The 17,983-nt window shown below is 37.7% G+C and overlaps 1 protein-coding gene across 1 annotated transcript in view; it reads left to right on the top strand.

The window, feature by feature from the left end:
• UTRN (utrophin) overlaps positions 1 to 17,983 on the top strand; it is a 358,125-nt gene that overhangs the window by 302,583 nt on the left and 37,559 nt on the right. The window contains exons 62-66 of the mRNA XM_070932667.1: positions 189 to 390; positions 3,046 to 3,131; positions 8,553 to 8,710; positions 9,579 to 9,745; positions 13,580 to 13,691. Coding sequence (XP_070788768.1) covers positions 189 to 390; positions 3,046 to 3,131; positions 8,553 to 8,710; positions 9,579 to 9,745; positions 13,580 to 13,691 — 725 coding nt within the window. The remainder of the gene's footprint in view (positions 1 to 188; positions 391 to 3,045; positions 3,132 to 8,552; positions 8,711 to 9,578; positions 9,746 to 13,579; positions 13,692 to 17,983) is intronic.

Below are 17,983 nucleotides of genomic sequence, written 5' to 3'. Positions count from 1 at the left end.
TTTGGACTGTTAAATGCAGAATGCTTATACAAACACTTTTATTTAACATCATGAGTTGGAAAATAACTGAGAAAATGCTTCTCGAGCTGTAATATTGCTTTGCTTTAGGGCTTAAAGAACTCATATATTTGTGATAAAAGAAATGTCTTTCAGTTGTCACAAACAAGTATATATATATATATTGCCAGTGGACCTCTTGGACTTAACCTCAACGAATGAAGCTTTTAAACAGCACAAATTGATTCAGAATGATCAGCTCCTTTGCGTTCAGGATATCATCAGCTGCCTCACTACGATTTACAGTGGAATGGAAGAGAAGCACGAAGATCTTGTGAATATTCCACTCTGCATAGATATGTGTCTCAACTGGCTACTCAATGTTTATGATAGGTAAGTGTAAAAAGTTCAGGAAAACCTTGTAAGTGCAGCAATGTCCTTTTACTGTAATATGTGGAACATATTCTTAATGCTTTTTTTTAATGGCAATGACGGCTCAAATGTGTTTACTAACTTCTGCTTGGTAGATACCCTTGATTACTATTTTCAGAAGGCTAAATACCTTAAATGAAGCAGATCTAGAGATTGTTAGGTGCCTAGTTTTATGGGAAGAAGGAGCCACTGAGATTTGAACGCAATTACAGAATTCAACAGGTCCTCGATATTTTGCTTCATGTGGAACCTTGCCTAGCCTTTTTATAACTCGTTGTTATTTTCTACTTTGTACAGTATGTGTTCAAGCAATGCAAAGTTTACCCTTTTCCTGTAAAATTCCCCAACAGCAAAATGATTGTGCGTAACTTTATCTTAACATTTTCGCTAATGGGCTTGGTTTGTTTCTAATTCATCACTTAACATGCTCATGGTTTATATCATTGACGTATACCATTTTTAAACAATTACCCACCTACAGATACCATCTGCTTCTCTCGTACTATTAATCTGGAATTTAATTAGCATCTGTAAGACATGTTCACTGATGTTTATGGCCTTCGTAAGACATTAAGTGAAAACAATTGACAGCAACACCTATTGTCTTTTGTATTTCTGTCACATTAAGAATTATTTATTCCTCACATTAAGTCAGTAGACAGAACAAAAGTGAAATTTGATATCACTGAATATTATTTTTCAAAGAGTCATATATTTTAGAATCCATTAACATCTGCTCTGTAAAAATGCACCAGCTTTAAACATAAGCCTATAAACATTTGCATTGCAAATGTGGTTTAAGTATGTAACACTGAAAACATAGTAATGTACTGGAGCTAAAGAGTAGCATGAGAAATTAGAATCCTTGCTGCTGATTTTCTTGTGGAAGAATTTCCAGCAGTGCCAGACATTAAGGACTTTCTGAATGAGGTGAATTGTTTCATAAAGAATTGAAAAGAAAAACTGGTTGCCTGTAAATTGTATAAATCAGGCAGTGGTGGGCTGCTGTCGGTTGTAACAACCGGTTCACCCGGAACCGAAAATGTGAGCGCGAGTTTAGAGGTTTGGTCAGCCAGACATCATCAGATCTAGACAAAGGATTATAGGAGGCCCAACACAGTGAAGTGTCAATGCATGCAATTGAGATGTCACAGAAAGACATATGTGTATCATCTCTCTGAATTTAGCTGGCATTAATCTTGAGTTTATGATTTAATGTTTAAGTAGAACATTAATACTGAGGTAGTTTCTTCTTCTCTCTGCCTACTGGCTCTTAATAAATATTGCCATAAACAATGGATTGGGCTTTCAGGTTGCATCTCCATAGTGAATCCTGTTATCTCAGTGGCTATGTACCTACTTATATAGAAGCTCAGTAATGGAGAAAGGCAAGATACACAACAGAAGCTGGGTCAATACCCAGAAATGTGAGTAGATCTGGGTCAATACTTGGAGATATTAGCCCAGAGAAATCCCAAGGCAATCCAAGGTCACAGTAATCAGGCGGAGGCACACAACCACAGTCAAAAACAATTGCAAGCAGCTCAGGATTAGCTGACAGCTGCTAGCAATACTGAAAGACATTCAGACTCAGGCTTTTAAATATTGTAATATTGAGTTGAGTATTTCCTTTGAGTCCAGGTATTGGAGTCTTTAAAGAAATATAATTCTGCAAGATCTCATCTCAGTTTTCTTTTGCATGTGCTTGTCCGCTGTTTCCACGGCCCAGTTGCAAACGGCTCATGGTCTGGTAGTGATTCAGGGTCTGGGGGTTGAGCATTCCTAAAGTGATCTAGTGTTTTTGGCAATATTTTTGGAAGCGGTTGGTTATTGCCTTCTTCTTAAGGCTAAAAGGCAATGACTGCCCCAAGGAAGGCAAAACTAGAATTCACCGCCTTTTGGTTTATAACCTTATGCCTTAACCACTTCAGAAAGATCCAGGGTCATTGTCAAGAGTCAAGATTGACTCAAAGGCAGAAAAAGTATAAATGTGGGAGGGAAGAAACTGGCGAACTGTCCAGGAAAAAATAAATAAAACAGTGCCCAGCAAGTCTTCCTGATTAACTTTCTCATTTGCAGAAGCACTGCTTGACCCATCTCCAGCCACAGTTGGATGTTCTTCTTTCACTGGTTTTGTTGCCAGTGATGGTTTTGTAAATACCAGACCGCAAAAGATTGAAGTCATATTGCTAGATGAAATCAGTACTATGCATTTTCTAATTGACATATGCACCCAACATTTTTGCTCTAATGTACATACACATCAAAGTTTGTAAAACTCAGACTAGGCAAATCGTGCTCTGAAAAATATTAATGTACCTGTAGATACTATAATTTGCATTCATTTGTCATCAGCTCCTGCAATGCAGGGTGTCACATTATTAGGACATGCTGTGATGCTGTATGCTTGAACTACAATGCATTATAATTAATGTGTTTAAGCTGAATGTAAATATTTAGAGTTTGCACTGAACATTTGTGAAAGAGACTCATTGATATGATTAGTAGCTAATGTCTAGAAATTGAAGTACACCAGGTGTTTTTGCTAGCTCTTTCAGTTTTTGAATTAAATTATACCTCCTCCTGCCAACTATTTTAATGCTGTTTCTATAACAGTGCCCGGACTGGAAAAATCAGAGTGCAATCCCTGAAGATTGGCTTGATATCGCTTTCTAAGGGTCTCTTGGAAGAAAAATACAGATGTGAGTATGTTTTAAATATAATTCTGCAAAACTCATAATTTTTTCAAGGTTTGGCAAGAGATGAAGTAGGGTTGTTTGGAACAAGTGCATTTCTCTGTCCTTTCTGTCTGTCTATCCATACCCATAGCCATGCTTGTGTGCACACACAAAGACACTTGTCACTGAATATTATTAAACTGTTAAATTTACATCCCCCTTTGATTCTGTATTTGAAGTAGGGCAATATTCCAGCTTCAGTTTCAACAAAGTCCGCATTCCGATAAAATGTTCAAAATGTAGAATCATTAATTATTAATTAAATTTATTGGCCGCCCAACTTGACCACAGGCTAACTCCGAGTGGCTTACACTACTTTCTTCATTGTGCCTTCATTAGCACAGTAAGGCACAGGTAATCTCTATTCTGCCTCAGAAGCAAGTGTGCCCCTATACCAGATGTTCTGGTAATGTTAAAGAAAACTGACCTATAGCCAAATAGCAGTTTTATTTAGTATTATATGTATTTGCAGCAATGCCTCTGTATAGTAGAGAACTACCCAGTGGGATAGTAGAGAATAGCCAGTGAGGCAGTTTGGTTCAATCAGTATAAATGGATGTTTTGTAACAAAACATAACTTCTATGGCAACCATTTTGTAAATAGGTAAGTCTCCTACGGGAAGCATTTTTAATGCCCCATCACACCTTCACATCATTCTAAATATACAGTCAGCTGAAAAGGTCTATCTCTAGTAAATTTTCTGTACCTCCCTCTTCTGCACATATACAGATTCCTATTAGCTATTTCTATTACTTTCCTCACTGGTTGATTATCCAGTTATACTATATGTATAACTGTATTATGCTATACAGGAGGGGGCTCTCTGCCCAGTTGCTGGGTGGGCGTGGCCATGGTGGGCGTGGCCTAGTCAGCCTCCTGCACCACGGGGGGGGGGGGTTGTCTTCCCTGGGCTTCAGAGGCTTTCCTCGAGCCTCCAGGAGGGTGAAAACAGCCTCCCCAGGCCCTCTGGAGGCCAGAAACGGGCCTGTTTCTGGCCTTCCCAAACTTCTGGTAGCCCCATTTTTTGCCCTCCCTGAGCATCTGTGCGTGCCCTGCACTTAGCTGCATCCAAAATGGGCCACCTGGGAGAGATGGGGTGGAGGGGGCAGGGTGGGGCAGGGCCAGCCAGGGATTTGGGGGTTCTCTGAACTGCACAGAATCTTAGCTAGAGGTTCTCCCGAACCCCTGCGAACCCCCAGCAGCCCACCCCTGCTACTATATGAGAAGCAGATAGAACTGTATGCTGTTCTGCAGCACATGATAAGTTCGACTTTTTTCTTCCTATAGAGTTAATGAAAATATAGTTTGGGCAAAATTTGTAACTTTATGTATAATTCAGCTGTTAACAAATTTCATTAATTTAAAAAAAATGCCTTTCAAATAAACATTTGAGGACAATAAAATCAAAGGAAATTAAGTTACCAGAAAACAGTGGGGGATTTCTATTTATTAGAATATTTATAAACTGCCATTCCTCTTTACCTAACCATCTAGTTCTATAAAGTAAAGCAAATAAAACGATTGTATTAGTAATAACCCATCTCATTGCAATGGATTATATGTTCTGTTTTACAAAGTAGATTTGATGTTTACTGTTCATAGTAGCATTGGCCTTTTACATTGTATTAAGCTAAATTTCTATCGTAATAGAATTAGTAAATAATAGATGCTAACAGTGGGCACGCAGTGGGCATTCTGTGTAATTCAGATCTGCAGAATAAAATAAAATGACAAACATTGTTTTTGTTTCTTTGCTAGCAAATGATCCTTTGTGCCATATTTGTTTAATAAAAAAGGAATTCTTTTAAACCCTATTTTGATGTCCCAGTCCTCTTTTCTCAAGATATGCACAAATTCCACTATTTAATTATTTAGGAAGTTCCATAAGACATGGCTTTTTTCTCAGGCCTGGAGACAGGGTGTTTGTTGAGTCCCTTGTTAATATGATTATTGTCGATTCATCCAAGCACTTACGTTTTTAACTATGTTTTTGTGCTTTAAATATTGAAAGTCGCTCAAAGTCTTTTCAGAGTTGGTTAGCTCTGAAAATCCACTCAATCCATCAAAATAAAAAATAAGATAATCCAATTTGCATATATTGAAAATTATTGGATCTGAAATCCAATAGCCATGGTGGCACAATGGTTAGAATGCAGTATTGCAGGCTAATCCTGCTAATTCCTGATTGCCAGCAGTTTGGCAGTTCAATTCCCACTGGCTCATGGTTGACTCAACCTTCCATCCTTCCGAGGTCGGTAAAATGAGGACCCAAATTGTTGGGGGCAATATGCTGACTCTGTAAACTGCTTAGAGAGGGCTGTAAAGCACTGTGAAGCAGTATATAAGTCTTAAATGCTATTGCTATTGCTATATTCTTAGTATATCTTCCACTCTTGAGAAAGTAACTGCTTCTTTTAGTCTTCTGGGATCTTTTAGTCCACACTGGAATTTGTATAACATGTGGGTGCTCTTGTAAAATAGCTTATAACCAGATAAAGCATCACATTACATGATGTACGTGCCATCTTCTCGATATCTTCCTCTGTATGTCATCCAAATGAGCCTGCTTATCTTAATTATGGGCAAATAAATGTGCTTCCAAACAAACAAAATACATTTGGTCCTCAGCTAGAACCATCCATTTTTATCAGTCTCAGAAGTAAAAAGTTTTGGTTGGAAGCATGCAAGCTTTTTTCCCCTTTAATTAAAATACTTTAAAAAAAAAAACTCATATTATATGAGTGGGGAACTTACTGGGCAAAAAGGAACAATCCTCAGGACCACTGGAATCTCCAGACATCATTTTGGAATCCCCAAGTTTAAAGAAATGTTTACTGTGACAGAAGAAGTACCACCCGCTCAATTTAATTTGGACCAAAATATTACTGAATCAAAATACAAGTAAATGAGAAAAAAAAGCAGTTGGTTACTGGCTAATGAAACAACAGATTCTTGGAATACATTCAGTGGTGGGATTCAGCCTGTTCTGTCCGGATTGCACGAACCAGTAGTGGCAACAACGGGAGGCTCCACCCACCCACCCAGATGTAATGTGCGACTACTGCACATGTATAGAAGGCCGCGTGCATGCGCGGCCTCACATTTGCGAACTGGTAGGGAAGGTAAGTGAATCCCACCTCTGAATACATTATAAATGAACCTATACTCTTTAATTAGCTTCAAATATGATAGGTAAATATTGTGTTGCTTTTCAGTGGAACTCGGAGCCAAAAATGTCATAAAATAAGGAACGTTCAGTTCATAAATTCTTTGACAAACTTATGAAAAGTTACATGTCACATATTGGGAACATAATTTTACAGAAGTAACTCCACCTCGGGGTTGATAAAAGATGATTGACACGAGAATACTTTATGATTTGGAAGACGAGTTGGTGTGATTCATGTTTGTCAGCTCATAAATATATCTTAAGCATGCAGTATAAATGATTAAGTAAATATTAGACTAGGAAGAATGTGCTGAAGTCATTTCAGATAAGTGAAATGGGAAAGTCTGTCAGATTCTCTTCTCTCTTCCATGTGGTATTTAAATAGATCTGCTAAACCAACAGAGTACAAGTCTTGATAGAGAAACATGCTAGGTATTTTATTGTTTGAATGTTATCGTAACTTTGTAACTTTTTGATAGGATTATCTTTTATTTTAACCCATAACAGAATGTGTTTTAATAAAATAAGAAAGATACTTTCAATTTAGAGAGTGATTTTAGAAAACAAATACTCTGTGCTTAAGACCTCAGAAAGAGACTTAGGTTCTCAGAGTGAATGGTGTAGTGTAGCTTGGTGCTGTACTTCAAAAACTCTAAAATATATTGAAGAGCTATTAAGCAGCAGTGAAATCCCCCTGGTTCTATCCGGCTCACAAACCGGTAGCGCTGGCGGCAGGAGGCTGTCATTACGTCCCGTTTTTTTACCATCTGCACATACACAGAAACGCATGCTCCCATTCCCAAACCAGTAGCAAAGGTAAGTGGATTTCACTGCTGCTATTAAGCCATGGGTGCCCAACATTTTGCTTGCCTGGGCCACATTGAGTGAAGATGAATTGCCTTGGGCTGAATATAGAATATAGGTAGTCCTCAACTTACAGCAGTTCATTCAGTGACCATTCAAAGTTACAACGGCACTGAAAAAAGTGAATTATGACAATTTTTCACAGTTAGGATCTTTGCAGCATCCCCATGATCATGTACTCAAAATTCATATGCTTGGCGAACTGGTTCATACTTATGACCGTTTCAGCATCCCGGCGTGATGTGATCCCCTTTTGCAGCCTTCTGACAAGCAAGGTCAACGGGGAATTCACTTAACAACCGTGTTACTAACTTATCAACTGCAGTGATTCACTTAACAACTGTGGCAACAAATGTCATAAAATGGGGCAAAGCTCACTAAACAAATCTCTCAGTTAACAGCAGAAATTTTGGGCTCAATTGTGGTTGTAAGTTGAGGACTACCTGTATATAATACAGTTAAGGTATAAAATAACATAATAATGTTAACAGTTTACAATCTTGTGGGGCTGCATTATCAGCTGTCTAGGGCCAAATGTGGCCCATGGGCCAAGGGTTAGACAGGTCTGTGTTAATCTAACAGCTTAAATATAACAGAAATACAAAAATGGATTCTTTTAATACAATTATTTACATTTTCAAAAGAATAAAAAAATTAGCTTGTCTCTGATAAACAATATTGTTGATTGCTATGAAACAGTGGTGGGTTGCCCCCAGTTCGCACCGGTTCTATAGAACCGGTAGTAAAACTGGCGGGAGGCCCCGCCCACTGACCCTGAAGTCACCAAAACACTTCTGCGCATGTGCAGAAGAGTGTGCGCACGAGCGAAGCAAGCGCATGCGTGCAGCCCCACTGCGAACCGGTAGTAAAGGTAAGTAGAACCCACCCCTGCTATGAAACTTACCCCCCCCCAGTTTTGGTGGAGAAAGTATCTCTATTCTTTATTTTTCACATACTATTTGTAAGAAACAGAAAAAAATATATGGTAGCGTCTACTTTAATAGCCAACATGTCACTGTGGAATGCAGAGGGAGTATTTGTTAAGGGGCAAAACCAAGTCGAAATAGCCCTAAAACATCTCTTCCTCGTTCTGAGTGTTGAATTTAGATTTATTTTTCTGTGATCTTCCTTTATTAATAAATAAGAAATGGTAGAGAGTGGCAGACATTAAAGTGGTGCCTGAAATACAAATTTTACAGGAATTATAAGGAAAGCTCTATTTTGCATTTCTATGCTGTGTACTTAAGGAAGAAATGGCTTAGAGTAATTCGCAGGTAAAATTGGAAGAAATGAGAAATTGCTCCTTCTCAAGCAAGTGTCCTTTTCCCCCCCCTCCCTTTTTGCCTTGAAGATCTCTTTAGAGAAGTGGCCGGACCTACTGAAATGTGTGACCAGAGGCAGCTTGGCTTGTTATTGCACGATGCTATCCAAATCCCACGACAGCTTGGGGAAGTAGCTGCTTTTGGAGGCAGTAACATTGAGCCCAGTGTCCGCAGCTGTTTCCAGCAGGTAATTGTGTCTGTTTCCATTTCTGGATGCTCTAAATTCAGTACATTCAGATGTTAGTTGGGTTCAGAGGGAGTCTCTTACAGACCTTCTGAAGATTTGAAAGTCACTTCTGAAGGAAGAGGGACATAACAGAATAACAAATGAAGAGTTGGAAGGGACCTTGGAGGTCTTCTAGTCCAACTCCCTGCTCAGGCAGGAAACCCTAGACATTGGGCACAAGGTTTATGCACCCATTACTGCCATCCTTTCCTTTAATCATTTGAAGTGCCTGGAATGGACTTTAGTCTCATAAGTTTGTAGCACTGATTGGAAATGTTTACACCAATAGTTCTCAATTTACGAACACAGTTGAGACTGGAATTTCCATAGCTAAGTAAGGAAGTTGTTAAGTGATTCACACCTGATTTTATGACCTTTTTTGCCATGGTTGTTAAGTGAATATCACAGTTGTTAAGCAAATCTGGCTTTATTGACTTTGCCTGTCAGAGACTGGCTGGGAAGGTTGCCAGTGGTGATCAAATGACCCCATGAATGCTGCAATCATAAGTTCAAGCCGGTTGCAAGAGCCCAAATTTTGATCACCTGACCATGGGGATGCTGCAGTGGTCATAAGTGCGAAGATTGGTCATAAGTCACTTTTTTTTAGTACTGTTATAACTTCAAGCAGTCACTAAAAAGAATGATTGCAATTCAACTACCTGTACAAGGGGCGCTTCAATTACAGAGGAAGTAATTGTCTTTTCTTCTTTGACTGAATATTGTTTCCTTGAAGGTCAAACTTGGAATACATTTTTTTTTAGATAATAGACTGGACAGGAAGCTTAAATATGAATGTTAAAATCTTTTTAATCTCATCCTCATTTATCAGCATAATAATAAGCCAGAAATTGATGTAAAGCAGTTCATAGACTGGATGCGTCTGGAGCCACAATCTATGGTATGGTTGCCAGTTCTACACAGAGTAGCAGCTTCAGAAACAGCAAAACATCAGGCCAAGTGCAACATCTGTAAGGAATGTCCAATTGTTGGCTTTAGGTGAGCAAAATAAAATTACCTTTTATGAATTGCATCAGTAACGTAATCGATTTATATTCCAGCTTCATTGTACATACTATGCTAATAACTCATATCTTGATATGTTATAAGTTAGAGACTCATAAAAAGTACTGGTTGTGGTCTTCTGGTCAGTACAGGCTGCACTACAACTTCTCTGTAGTGATGACCGTCTAGCCTCTGTCTGAAGATATCTATCAAAGGAGAGTTCACCAAGTTGGGCACTTCCTTTAACCATTTTTCTTGGGGTTTGGTGTTTAGATCCTCATTATCTCGATACTCATCCTCTGAACCCTTTTTTGGTTTGCGAGAAATGAACACGAATCAATGTGTATGCTTAATTCAGTAAGTGGAAAAGCCATTGGGCGGTATTGGTTCAGAAATTCACATTCATCAGATTGTCACCTGGTTCTGGGTTATGGCCTTTAATACAACTTACCAGGTTTTTGAAACTGAACTATAAAGTAATTTACTATAGGAAACTTCACAGTACAGTAAATTATTAAATGTAGAAAATGTTTGACAAGATTATGTAGATTAACGTCTATAGCTAATATGGATTAGAATGTAAATAGGGTTGAAGCCAGCCATAATGGTAGTCTTCGCCAGTCTCATAATGCTGCTTTACAAGTAACACTGTACCCTTACGTGAGCTTATTATCGCAACGATGCAGTATTTTCATTATGTTGGGAGAAATTGCAACTCAATAACACAGACTTTGTGATAGTTTTGTTCTTATGTGTAAGATTTTTGTGCTCAAATTTTCTCTGAAATATTTACGGTGTTAGTTCAGTAATTGAATCTGAATTCATTACAAGTGTTATTACCAGGTTTCCCAAATTGTATGAAAATTCATAACAAAGACGTTTTAACAGTAGCAGGTTTGCAGAGCTGTCTGTTCTAAGGAAGGTTTCTTCTCCGTGAAGGAAAGCAAAGGGAGGCAGCAGATAGTGACAATTCAGAATGGTCTTCCCTATGAATGGTCACACATACTGTGCCCGCTTCCATAGGCATAGGTTTAATTATATCAGATGAAGAGCTCTCTAAGGGACTGGAGTTAGCTATCATATTATTAGGCTAGCATTTCCTTCCTTCCTTCCTTCCTTCCTTCCTTCCTTCCTTCCTTCCTTCCTTCCTTCCTTCCTTCCTTCCTTCCTTCTTTCTTTTACAAAGGTTTGGCATTTTTGTGTTTGATATTTCTATCCTGTAAATTCCTGCCTTCTCAACTTCCAGCTGTATTTATTCAGTGAGTCCCATAGTTTCATTTCCATCGTACAGACTTATTCTGTCCATGATCCTTGAACCTATCTTACTATGGAAGATATTCTCCTTTGAACTGAACTTGTCTCCCAGTCATTCCACAGACATATCCATGTATGGGAGGGAGGGAGGGAAGGAGGGAGGGAGGGAGGGAGGGAGGGAAGGAAGGAAGGAAGGAAGGAAGGAAGGAAGGAAGGAAGGAAGGAAGGAAAATTTCTGATGCTCCTTGCCATCTTCCCGTAAGGAAACTCAAAAGGGAAGCTGACAGTATATTGGAAATCAATCTTGCTCTTGCTGCTTTTTTTGCCCACCTGTGGTCATTCTTTTTTTGGTTTCTTTATTTAGGTAATGAAATATCTCTGAAACTATGACCCAACAGGTCACAGATTGTCTAGTCTCTATGCTAATAACAACTTCAGAGAGATACTTTTTATCACTAACATGGGAAAGATTGCAAGATTAAATCCTCTCTGTCCGTCTTTGGTAGTCTCATCACTGTTTGCAGCTTCTGTTTAGTTTTAAGGACAGTGTGCTAGATGTATTTACTTAGTATAAATGAGAAAAATGGATATAAAGTAAAGAAAATGAATGATTACAAAGCGAAGGCAGGAAAAAAAGTCAATGTGGATATTCCAATTATAAAAATAAATTACATTATTTAAATGAATTACATTATTTAAATCATATTTTATGTCACACTGGAGTAGCAATAGCTGGTTCAGCATTTCTCAGCTTAACCCCCTAGATTACAGCATACAGTATATTCAAAAGTCATAGTCAAGGCTACAAATGTCGGCATTAAGACTAAAGTACATCAGTATGAACGATCATTCAGATATTGTTTGGATTATCTAAAAGTTTGTTGCACAAAAGTATATAATCTTGCTATCTGTTAAAAATAATCATGAATTCTGGAGTTCCCACATTTCTAAATGGGTCAGTAGTAAAAAGAAAACAAGGTCATTATCTTTTCTATGTCGCTAGGCCACACCATTAGTCATTGACTATAACAAACCACATTTATCAATAACAATAGTACTTAGACTTATGTACCGCTTCACGGTGCTTTACAGCCCTCTCTAAGCAATTTGCAGAGTCAGCATATTGCTCCCAACAATCTGGGTCCTCATTTTACCCACCTCAGAAGAATGGAAGGCTGAGCTGGTAAGGATCGAATCCTTGGCAGTGAACTGAATTTGCCCGCAATACTTCTAACCACTGTGCTACCACGGCTCATTGCAGCATTTTCCTGATTCTAAAACACTGAAAATTCAGGTTATGCTGTTCTAATACAGCTAATGCTGGTTGCTATTTACCTATCTTCTCTTCACATAATATATTTAAAAATGGATTCATTTTCCCCTTTATTGAAACTCACAGTTTTATTCATTTAGATGTAAAATAATTTGTCAGCTGGCATTAACAAAAGGAGCCCAGTAACCTTATCATATATTTCTGTTGATTTTGTTATTAAGTGTTTATGACAGCCTAACAGAAATTGCCTATTTTGTAGTTAAATCTTCCACTAAAGCCAGTGCTGGAAATTTAAGTAAAACACAATATTTTTGTTAGCTGCTAATCAAAAATGCCTTTTATCCATCTCCCAGGAATAAGCTCTGACATCCATGGGATGAACATTCTTAGCTTAATTTATTTTCTCACAGATCAAAGTAGTCTGGTCTATCGTAAAATTGAAATATTTTAAATACTTGGACAGAATGATTAAGGGTTGCTTCTTCCTTTTTTCAAACTCCTTCTTTTGAATTGCCATCAAAATAATTGAATAAATAATGTAAAACCTAGCTGTGAACACAACTTTGAGTACACAATATAAAACAAAGAAGAGTATGATATAAATTATAATTAAAAAAATATTAATTTTCTTTGGGTTACTTCTTTGATTGCTCCTGGTGACAATCACCATCTTGAAATAGTGATCCTTTTAATTATACTGAACAATCAATCTCTTCCTTCAGGAACGCATTTATTTAAAAATATGCTGCATTGCTCTGCAGTGGTTTCTCTTCACCCCTGCCATATGTGAGAAAATAGTTCAACTATTGAAAACCTGTGAGAGATGTTGATTTTCAGACTAATTATAATTGTGTTATAGAAGCCATGGCATACTACTCATGGAAATGCAGTCTTTCCAGTGCCAATCAGTAAATAATTAAAAATGGACTTTAGGGACTAGAATTTCTCCTTAAATTTCTTTAAAACATAGGTTTTTCTGGTTCTGTAGTTACATACAATTTTATTTGCTATTTCTAAGGACAAAATTGAACATGGTATTCATAGAATTGGTAGATGAGCATAGTTTTTGATGGAATAGTGTGCACACAGTCTTTACTCAAATCATGATCATCATCCTCATCATGAGATTGACAGCTCCCTGAATAGTCTCACAATCTATTCATCTATCTTAATTAAGATGTGTTTTATACTCTATAATTTAAAATTTTGAGTTACAAAATCTGTGGAGCTTGGCATTAAGTTTTTGAACCTTTCACAAACTTGAGGATCTTCATTTTTTCCCTCCCAAATTTCATTCACAGATATCGGAGCCTGAAACATTTCAATTATGATATTTGCCAGAGCTGTTTTTTCTCAGGTCGAACAGCAAAGGGTCATAAATTACATTACCCAATGGTGGAATACTGTATACCAGTGAGTATAGAATCTTCTTCATTGATTACTCTTAATTTATTCCCTATTATGCCTTTCTTCTGCTTTTTAAGATTCACTTATTTTACCAAAGTAGCTAATATTATCTTGAATTAAACTTAATGTATTAAAGAGAACTGTAGTTAGTTTTGGATCTGGTAAAACAAATGTAAAGTTATGTTTTTGAGAATGGACCAAGTTTGTTGTGGAGTAATATTGTTTACACTTTTTTTTTTTTTTTTACAAAACATTCTTTGTTTATTAGATGGAAAGAATAACATTTTGGTTTTTTTAATAAAAAGTCTCATTTAAAAGAAAATGTAAACAAAAAAAATGTATTTTTTCCCTAAAATATATTTCACTTATTAATGTTAGTGTTATTTTATTGTTGTTGTTATCTGTTGTTGTTGTTGTTGTTGTTGTTATTGCCATTGATATATATTTTTACAGTTTGAAAGATAAGAAAGATAAGAATTTGGAAAGTCTATCAATATTGACTGCTCTTAATATGTTATTTAGGAATTCATGTTTATAATTTTCTGGAATTCCCATGGTGGCTATATAATCAGACACTTGTAGCATTCCTTTGAGCTGGACCCAACGTACATTCAGCGGGCTGCAATTTACTTGATTTTCATCCCCTTGCAATCTCATGACTCTCATCAGTTCTAATGTCAGAGTAAAAATAAATACGGAACCAAAGCAGCATACAATCCATATTGCAAAAACAAAACCATCTAGGAAAGAACAATAAATAAAGAGCAACAAGAGATGCAGGTGATGTTACTGAAAGGGTCTTTGAAAAAGCTTCATTTTTTAGTAACTTCTAAAAATTGGCAGAGATGGAAGCAGCTTGCTCTCAGTAGGGAACCCATTCCATACAAGGTTGAACATCAAGAGAATTGAGATTCATTGCTGTGCCTGATGTGAAATCTGGCACATGGTGAGTTTTTGAGTCTCTGTAATGAACATAATTAATTCTTTCAGGTTTTGGATGGATAGAATGCAACTTCCAGGGGGATGAAAGGAAATGCCTTTCTTTGTGCATCACTAAATGAAGTGCTGTCTTCACAGTAATGCATAACAGCATGAATTACTATGGAACATTAGGAATATTTTTTATAGTTAGCATGAAGACTTGGTATGGTGTTAACCCATCTTTTAGTAATCCTTTTTAAGATTTATTTTCACTGTCCCACTGCTGAAATGCTGACTTCAACAGCAAAAATTAGATTATGGTAAAATTCAAGACACCACTAATTCAGTGGTGAAATATAAAATTGGTTACTACCGGTTCTGTGGGCGTGGCTTGGGGGGGTAATATGACTAAGTGGGCATGCCCAACTTTTTTTTTTTACTTTTAAAACCATTTTTTTCTACAACCTCTTCGCTTTTAAAAGCCTCTGACGATCCCAGCTGACTTGCCTGATCGGCAGAGGCTTTGTTTTTACTTTTAAAAGCATTTTTTCTGCCAAAGAGGTTGTAGAAAACATGCTTTTAAAAATAAAATAAAAAGCCTCTGATGATCGTGTAGCTCAGCTGGGCATGGGGGTGGGAGTGATTTTTGCTACCGGTTCTCTGAACCACCCGCCACCATCGCTACCGGATGGGGCGATCTGGTCCAAACCAGGAGCATTTCACCCCTGCACTAATTATATCCTCAGCATGATGGTTATATCCATCCTTTAATATGTACCTGTAATATCAAAAAGGATTAGACAGAGCATACTTACTTCCTATTCCTAACATGTTTCTAAAGGAAAGATGAGAAAATGATTTTGTATGCTGAGATTCTTCTGCTTTCCACTAGGAATACCATGGTCCTCTTGCTTATCATTTTGATTCATCATATAGATTCATGCATTTTGTGTTTAGAATGGCTTTTATTGTTGTTCAAAACTTTAGAAGGGTGTCAGCTTACTTTATTTATTTATTAGTTCAATTTGTATGGCCAGTCAATTTGGAAATGCAGTTCTGGGCAGCCAAGAACACACTAAAAAAGATATAAAAACGATACAGGTTAGTCCTCATTTAGTGATTGCATTTGGTTGCAGCAAAATGGTTGCTAAGTGAATCACATAACTGAGAGAGAAAGAGAGAGAAGGAGAGACTGCAAAGATCACAGGCTGTTGCCATTTCATTTAGGTAAATGAATTGTATTATCGTATACAGTCTCTTTTGCCTGACCCATTTGTTGTCCTTTTCTTTTTACCCCCTCCCAGGGTGGAAAAATTGCTTAAACAATGTATCTCTTCTGATATATCTGAGCTACAACACATCCATAAAATGTGCTAACTGCAAGTTAATAAGCTCATTTCTCTGACCTTAATTTGTTGGTTAGAATCCTCTGGCCAGCAGGCAGTTGCTGCCTGAAATTGACCAGACTTTAATCAACAGACCAATCTTAACTGAAGGCTTTTGTTGTGATAAATGCCTTCATTCACTTATTACCATTTAGTTCCATTTATTTGCGAGCCATTTCTGTCTGAGGCAGTTGTTAAATGAGGACTGCCCGTACTTTCAATTATTAAAATATTTATACTCAAGTCAACTGATATGGGAGATGCTTTTTGCAACTTAAGCAAATATAGAGCAATATATTTTCCATTGATTATATAAGACACTATTCTAGAATTAGGACCTTAATCTTAAATCTCACATAAAGTTTTCTTCCACTTTGCAATATAATTATAAATGTTCTTTAAAAAATTGAAACGTTGAACATCAGGTTTTTACACTTTGGCTGAAATCCATGGATACTGAATCCCTCAGGCAACCTATTGCAGTAGACACCAATTATATATTGGAGACAGCTCAAAATATATAAGTATGTAGACTATTGATAGACATTATTGTTTCAAGGACATCATGATTTTTTTTTTAAGAAGATGGATGCAAGATACTTTTGCACTGATTGCTCAGATGAAATTAAGAATTACATTATACTTAACAAAATAAATTTAAATTTAAATTATTATCTTCACCACCTTTATCGACTTCTCATTTTTGAACTCATGAGGTGAAAGCGCTTTGGACAAAAACTATTTTAACTTTAATCAGAAATTCTATTAGTAAGTGAAAGCATCATTCTAGGTTCTTGGTAATCTCACAATCTCCCTCCTCCCTGATTTCCCCCTTGTAATTAGGAATTTATATATAAAAGACATTATTTTAAACTTGCATGGCAGCAAGCAAAAATTGAGAGACCTGAACTAGGACATTAATACCAAGAATGTCAACATCCATTTTGTAATGCATTCAAGTGCTAACTGCATCAATTATTAATACAGCCTAAGCCTAGGAGCATGTAATTATTCATGGAAGTTCCAGATTTCCACATAAATGGGTAAGATATGATCATCCTAAATATTCGTCAGAGAGCTTATGGAATGCTTTCTAGGGTCTTGATGCACAGGGCTGGGGCACCATTGCAGTAATTTAGGCATTTGCCTAGCATGGCACAAGAGATGGGTATGGTGCAGAGTGGCAGGTGGAAGCAGGTTGTGTTAATCCGGCCTGTGGAGCCATCCTGGAAACACCAAAGAACTGGCCTGTTGTGTCTCTGCTCGGAGCTCAAGAGGGCCATACGCGGCACTCCCGAGCTCCGTTTTCACTGGCAGAGGGCTGCAGGAGGCCATAGCAGCCAAAAACAGGTGCCCTCAACATGACTGATATCGAGCTGGCCATGCCCACCCTGCTATGTACACCCTGGCCACACACACCCCAAGGTCAAACGCAACCCTGATGTGGCCCTCGATGAAATCGAGTTTGACACCCCTGCTCTATTTCATGTTGGCTGAGTTCCCACAATGCACAGCACCAAGGAAATCCTGTATTGCCTCAGTGTGTCTTGTAACTCTAGATGTTCTACAAATGTAGTAGAAAACATTATATGTAGTCTCCAACACTTGCACTTTGATTTCTCTTCTGGAGATCTCAATTCCCAGAAATTGGCAATAATGGTATATAATCTTAAAATTTATACTATAATAGAACCAAACAACCTTGTCCAGGGGTGAAATCTACTTACCTTCCCTACCAATTCAGAAGTGCACGCGCTGTGTGTGTGCTCCACTCGTGCGCATGCATCATGTGCGTGCTTTGACCCTCTGTGCATGCGCAAACCCTTCTGCACATGCACAGAGGATAAAAAAGGGTTACTTCCTGGTTAAAACCAGGATGTAACAATGACTGGGTGGGTGGGCAGAGCCTCGTGCTGCCGTTGCTACCGGTTCTCTGAACCACCCACCGCCATCGCTACCAGTTCAGCCGAACCGGTCCAAACTGGTAGCATT

This window comes from Pituophis catenifer, unplaced genomic scaffold (genome assembly GCF_029215685.1).
Source record: "Pituophis catenifer annectens isolate HBS135680 unplaced genomic scaffold, rPitCat1.0.hap2 SCAF_1, whole genome shotgun sequence".
In the NCBI taxonomy this organism is placed as follows: Eukaryota; Metazoa; Chordata; class Lepidosauria; order Squamata; family Colubridae; genus Pituophis; species Pituophis catenifer.
This window is presented reverse-complemented; position numbering and strand designations above follow the sequence as displayed.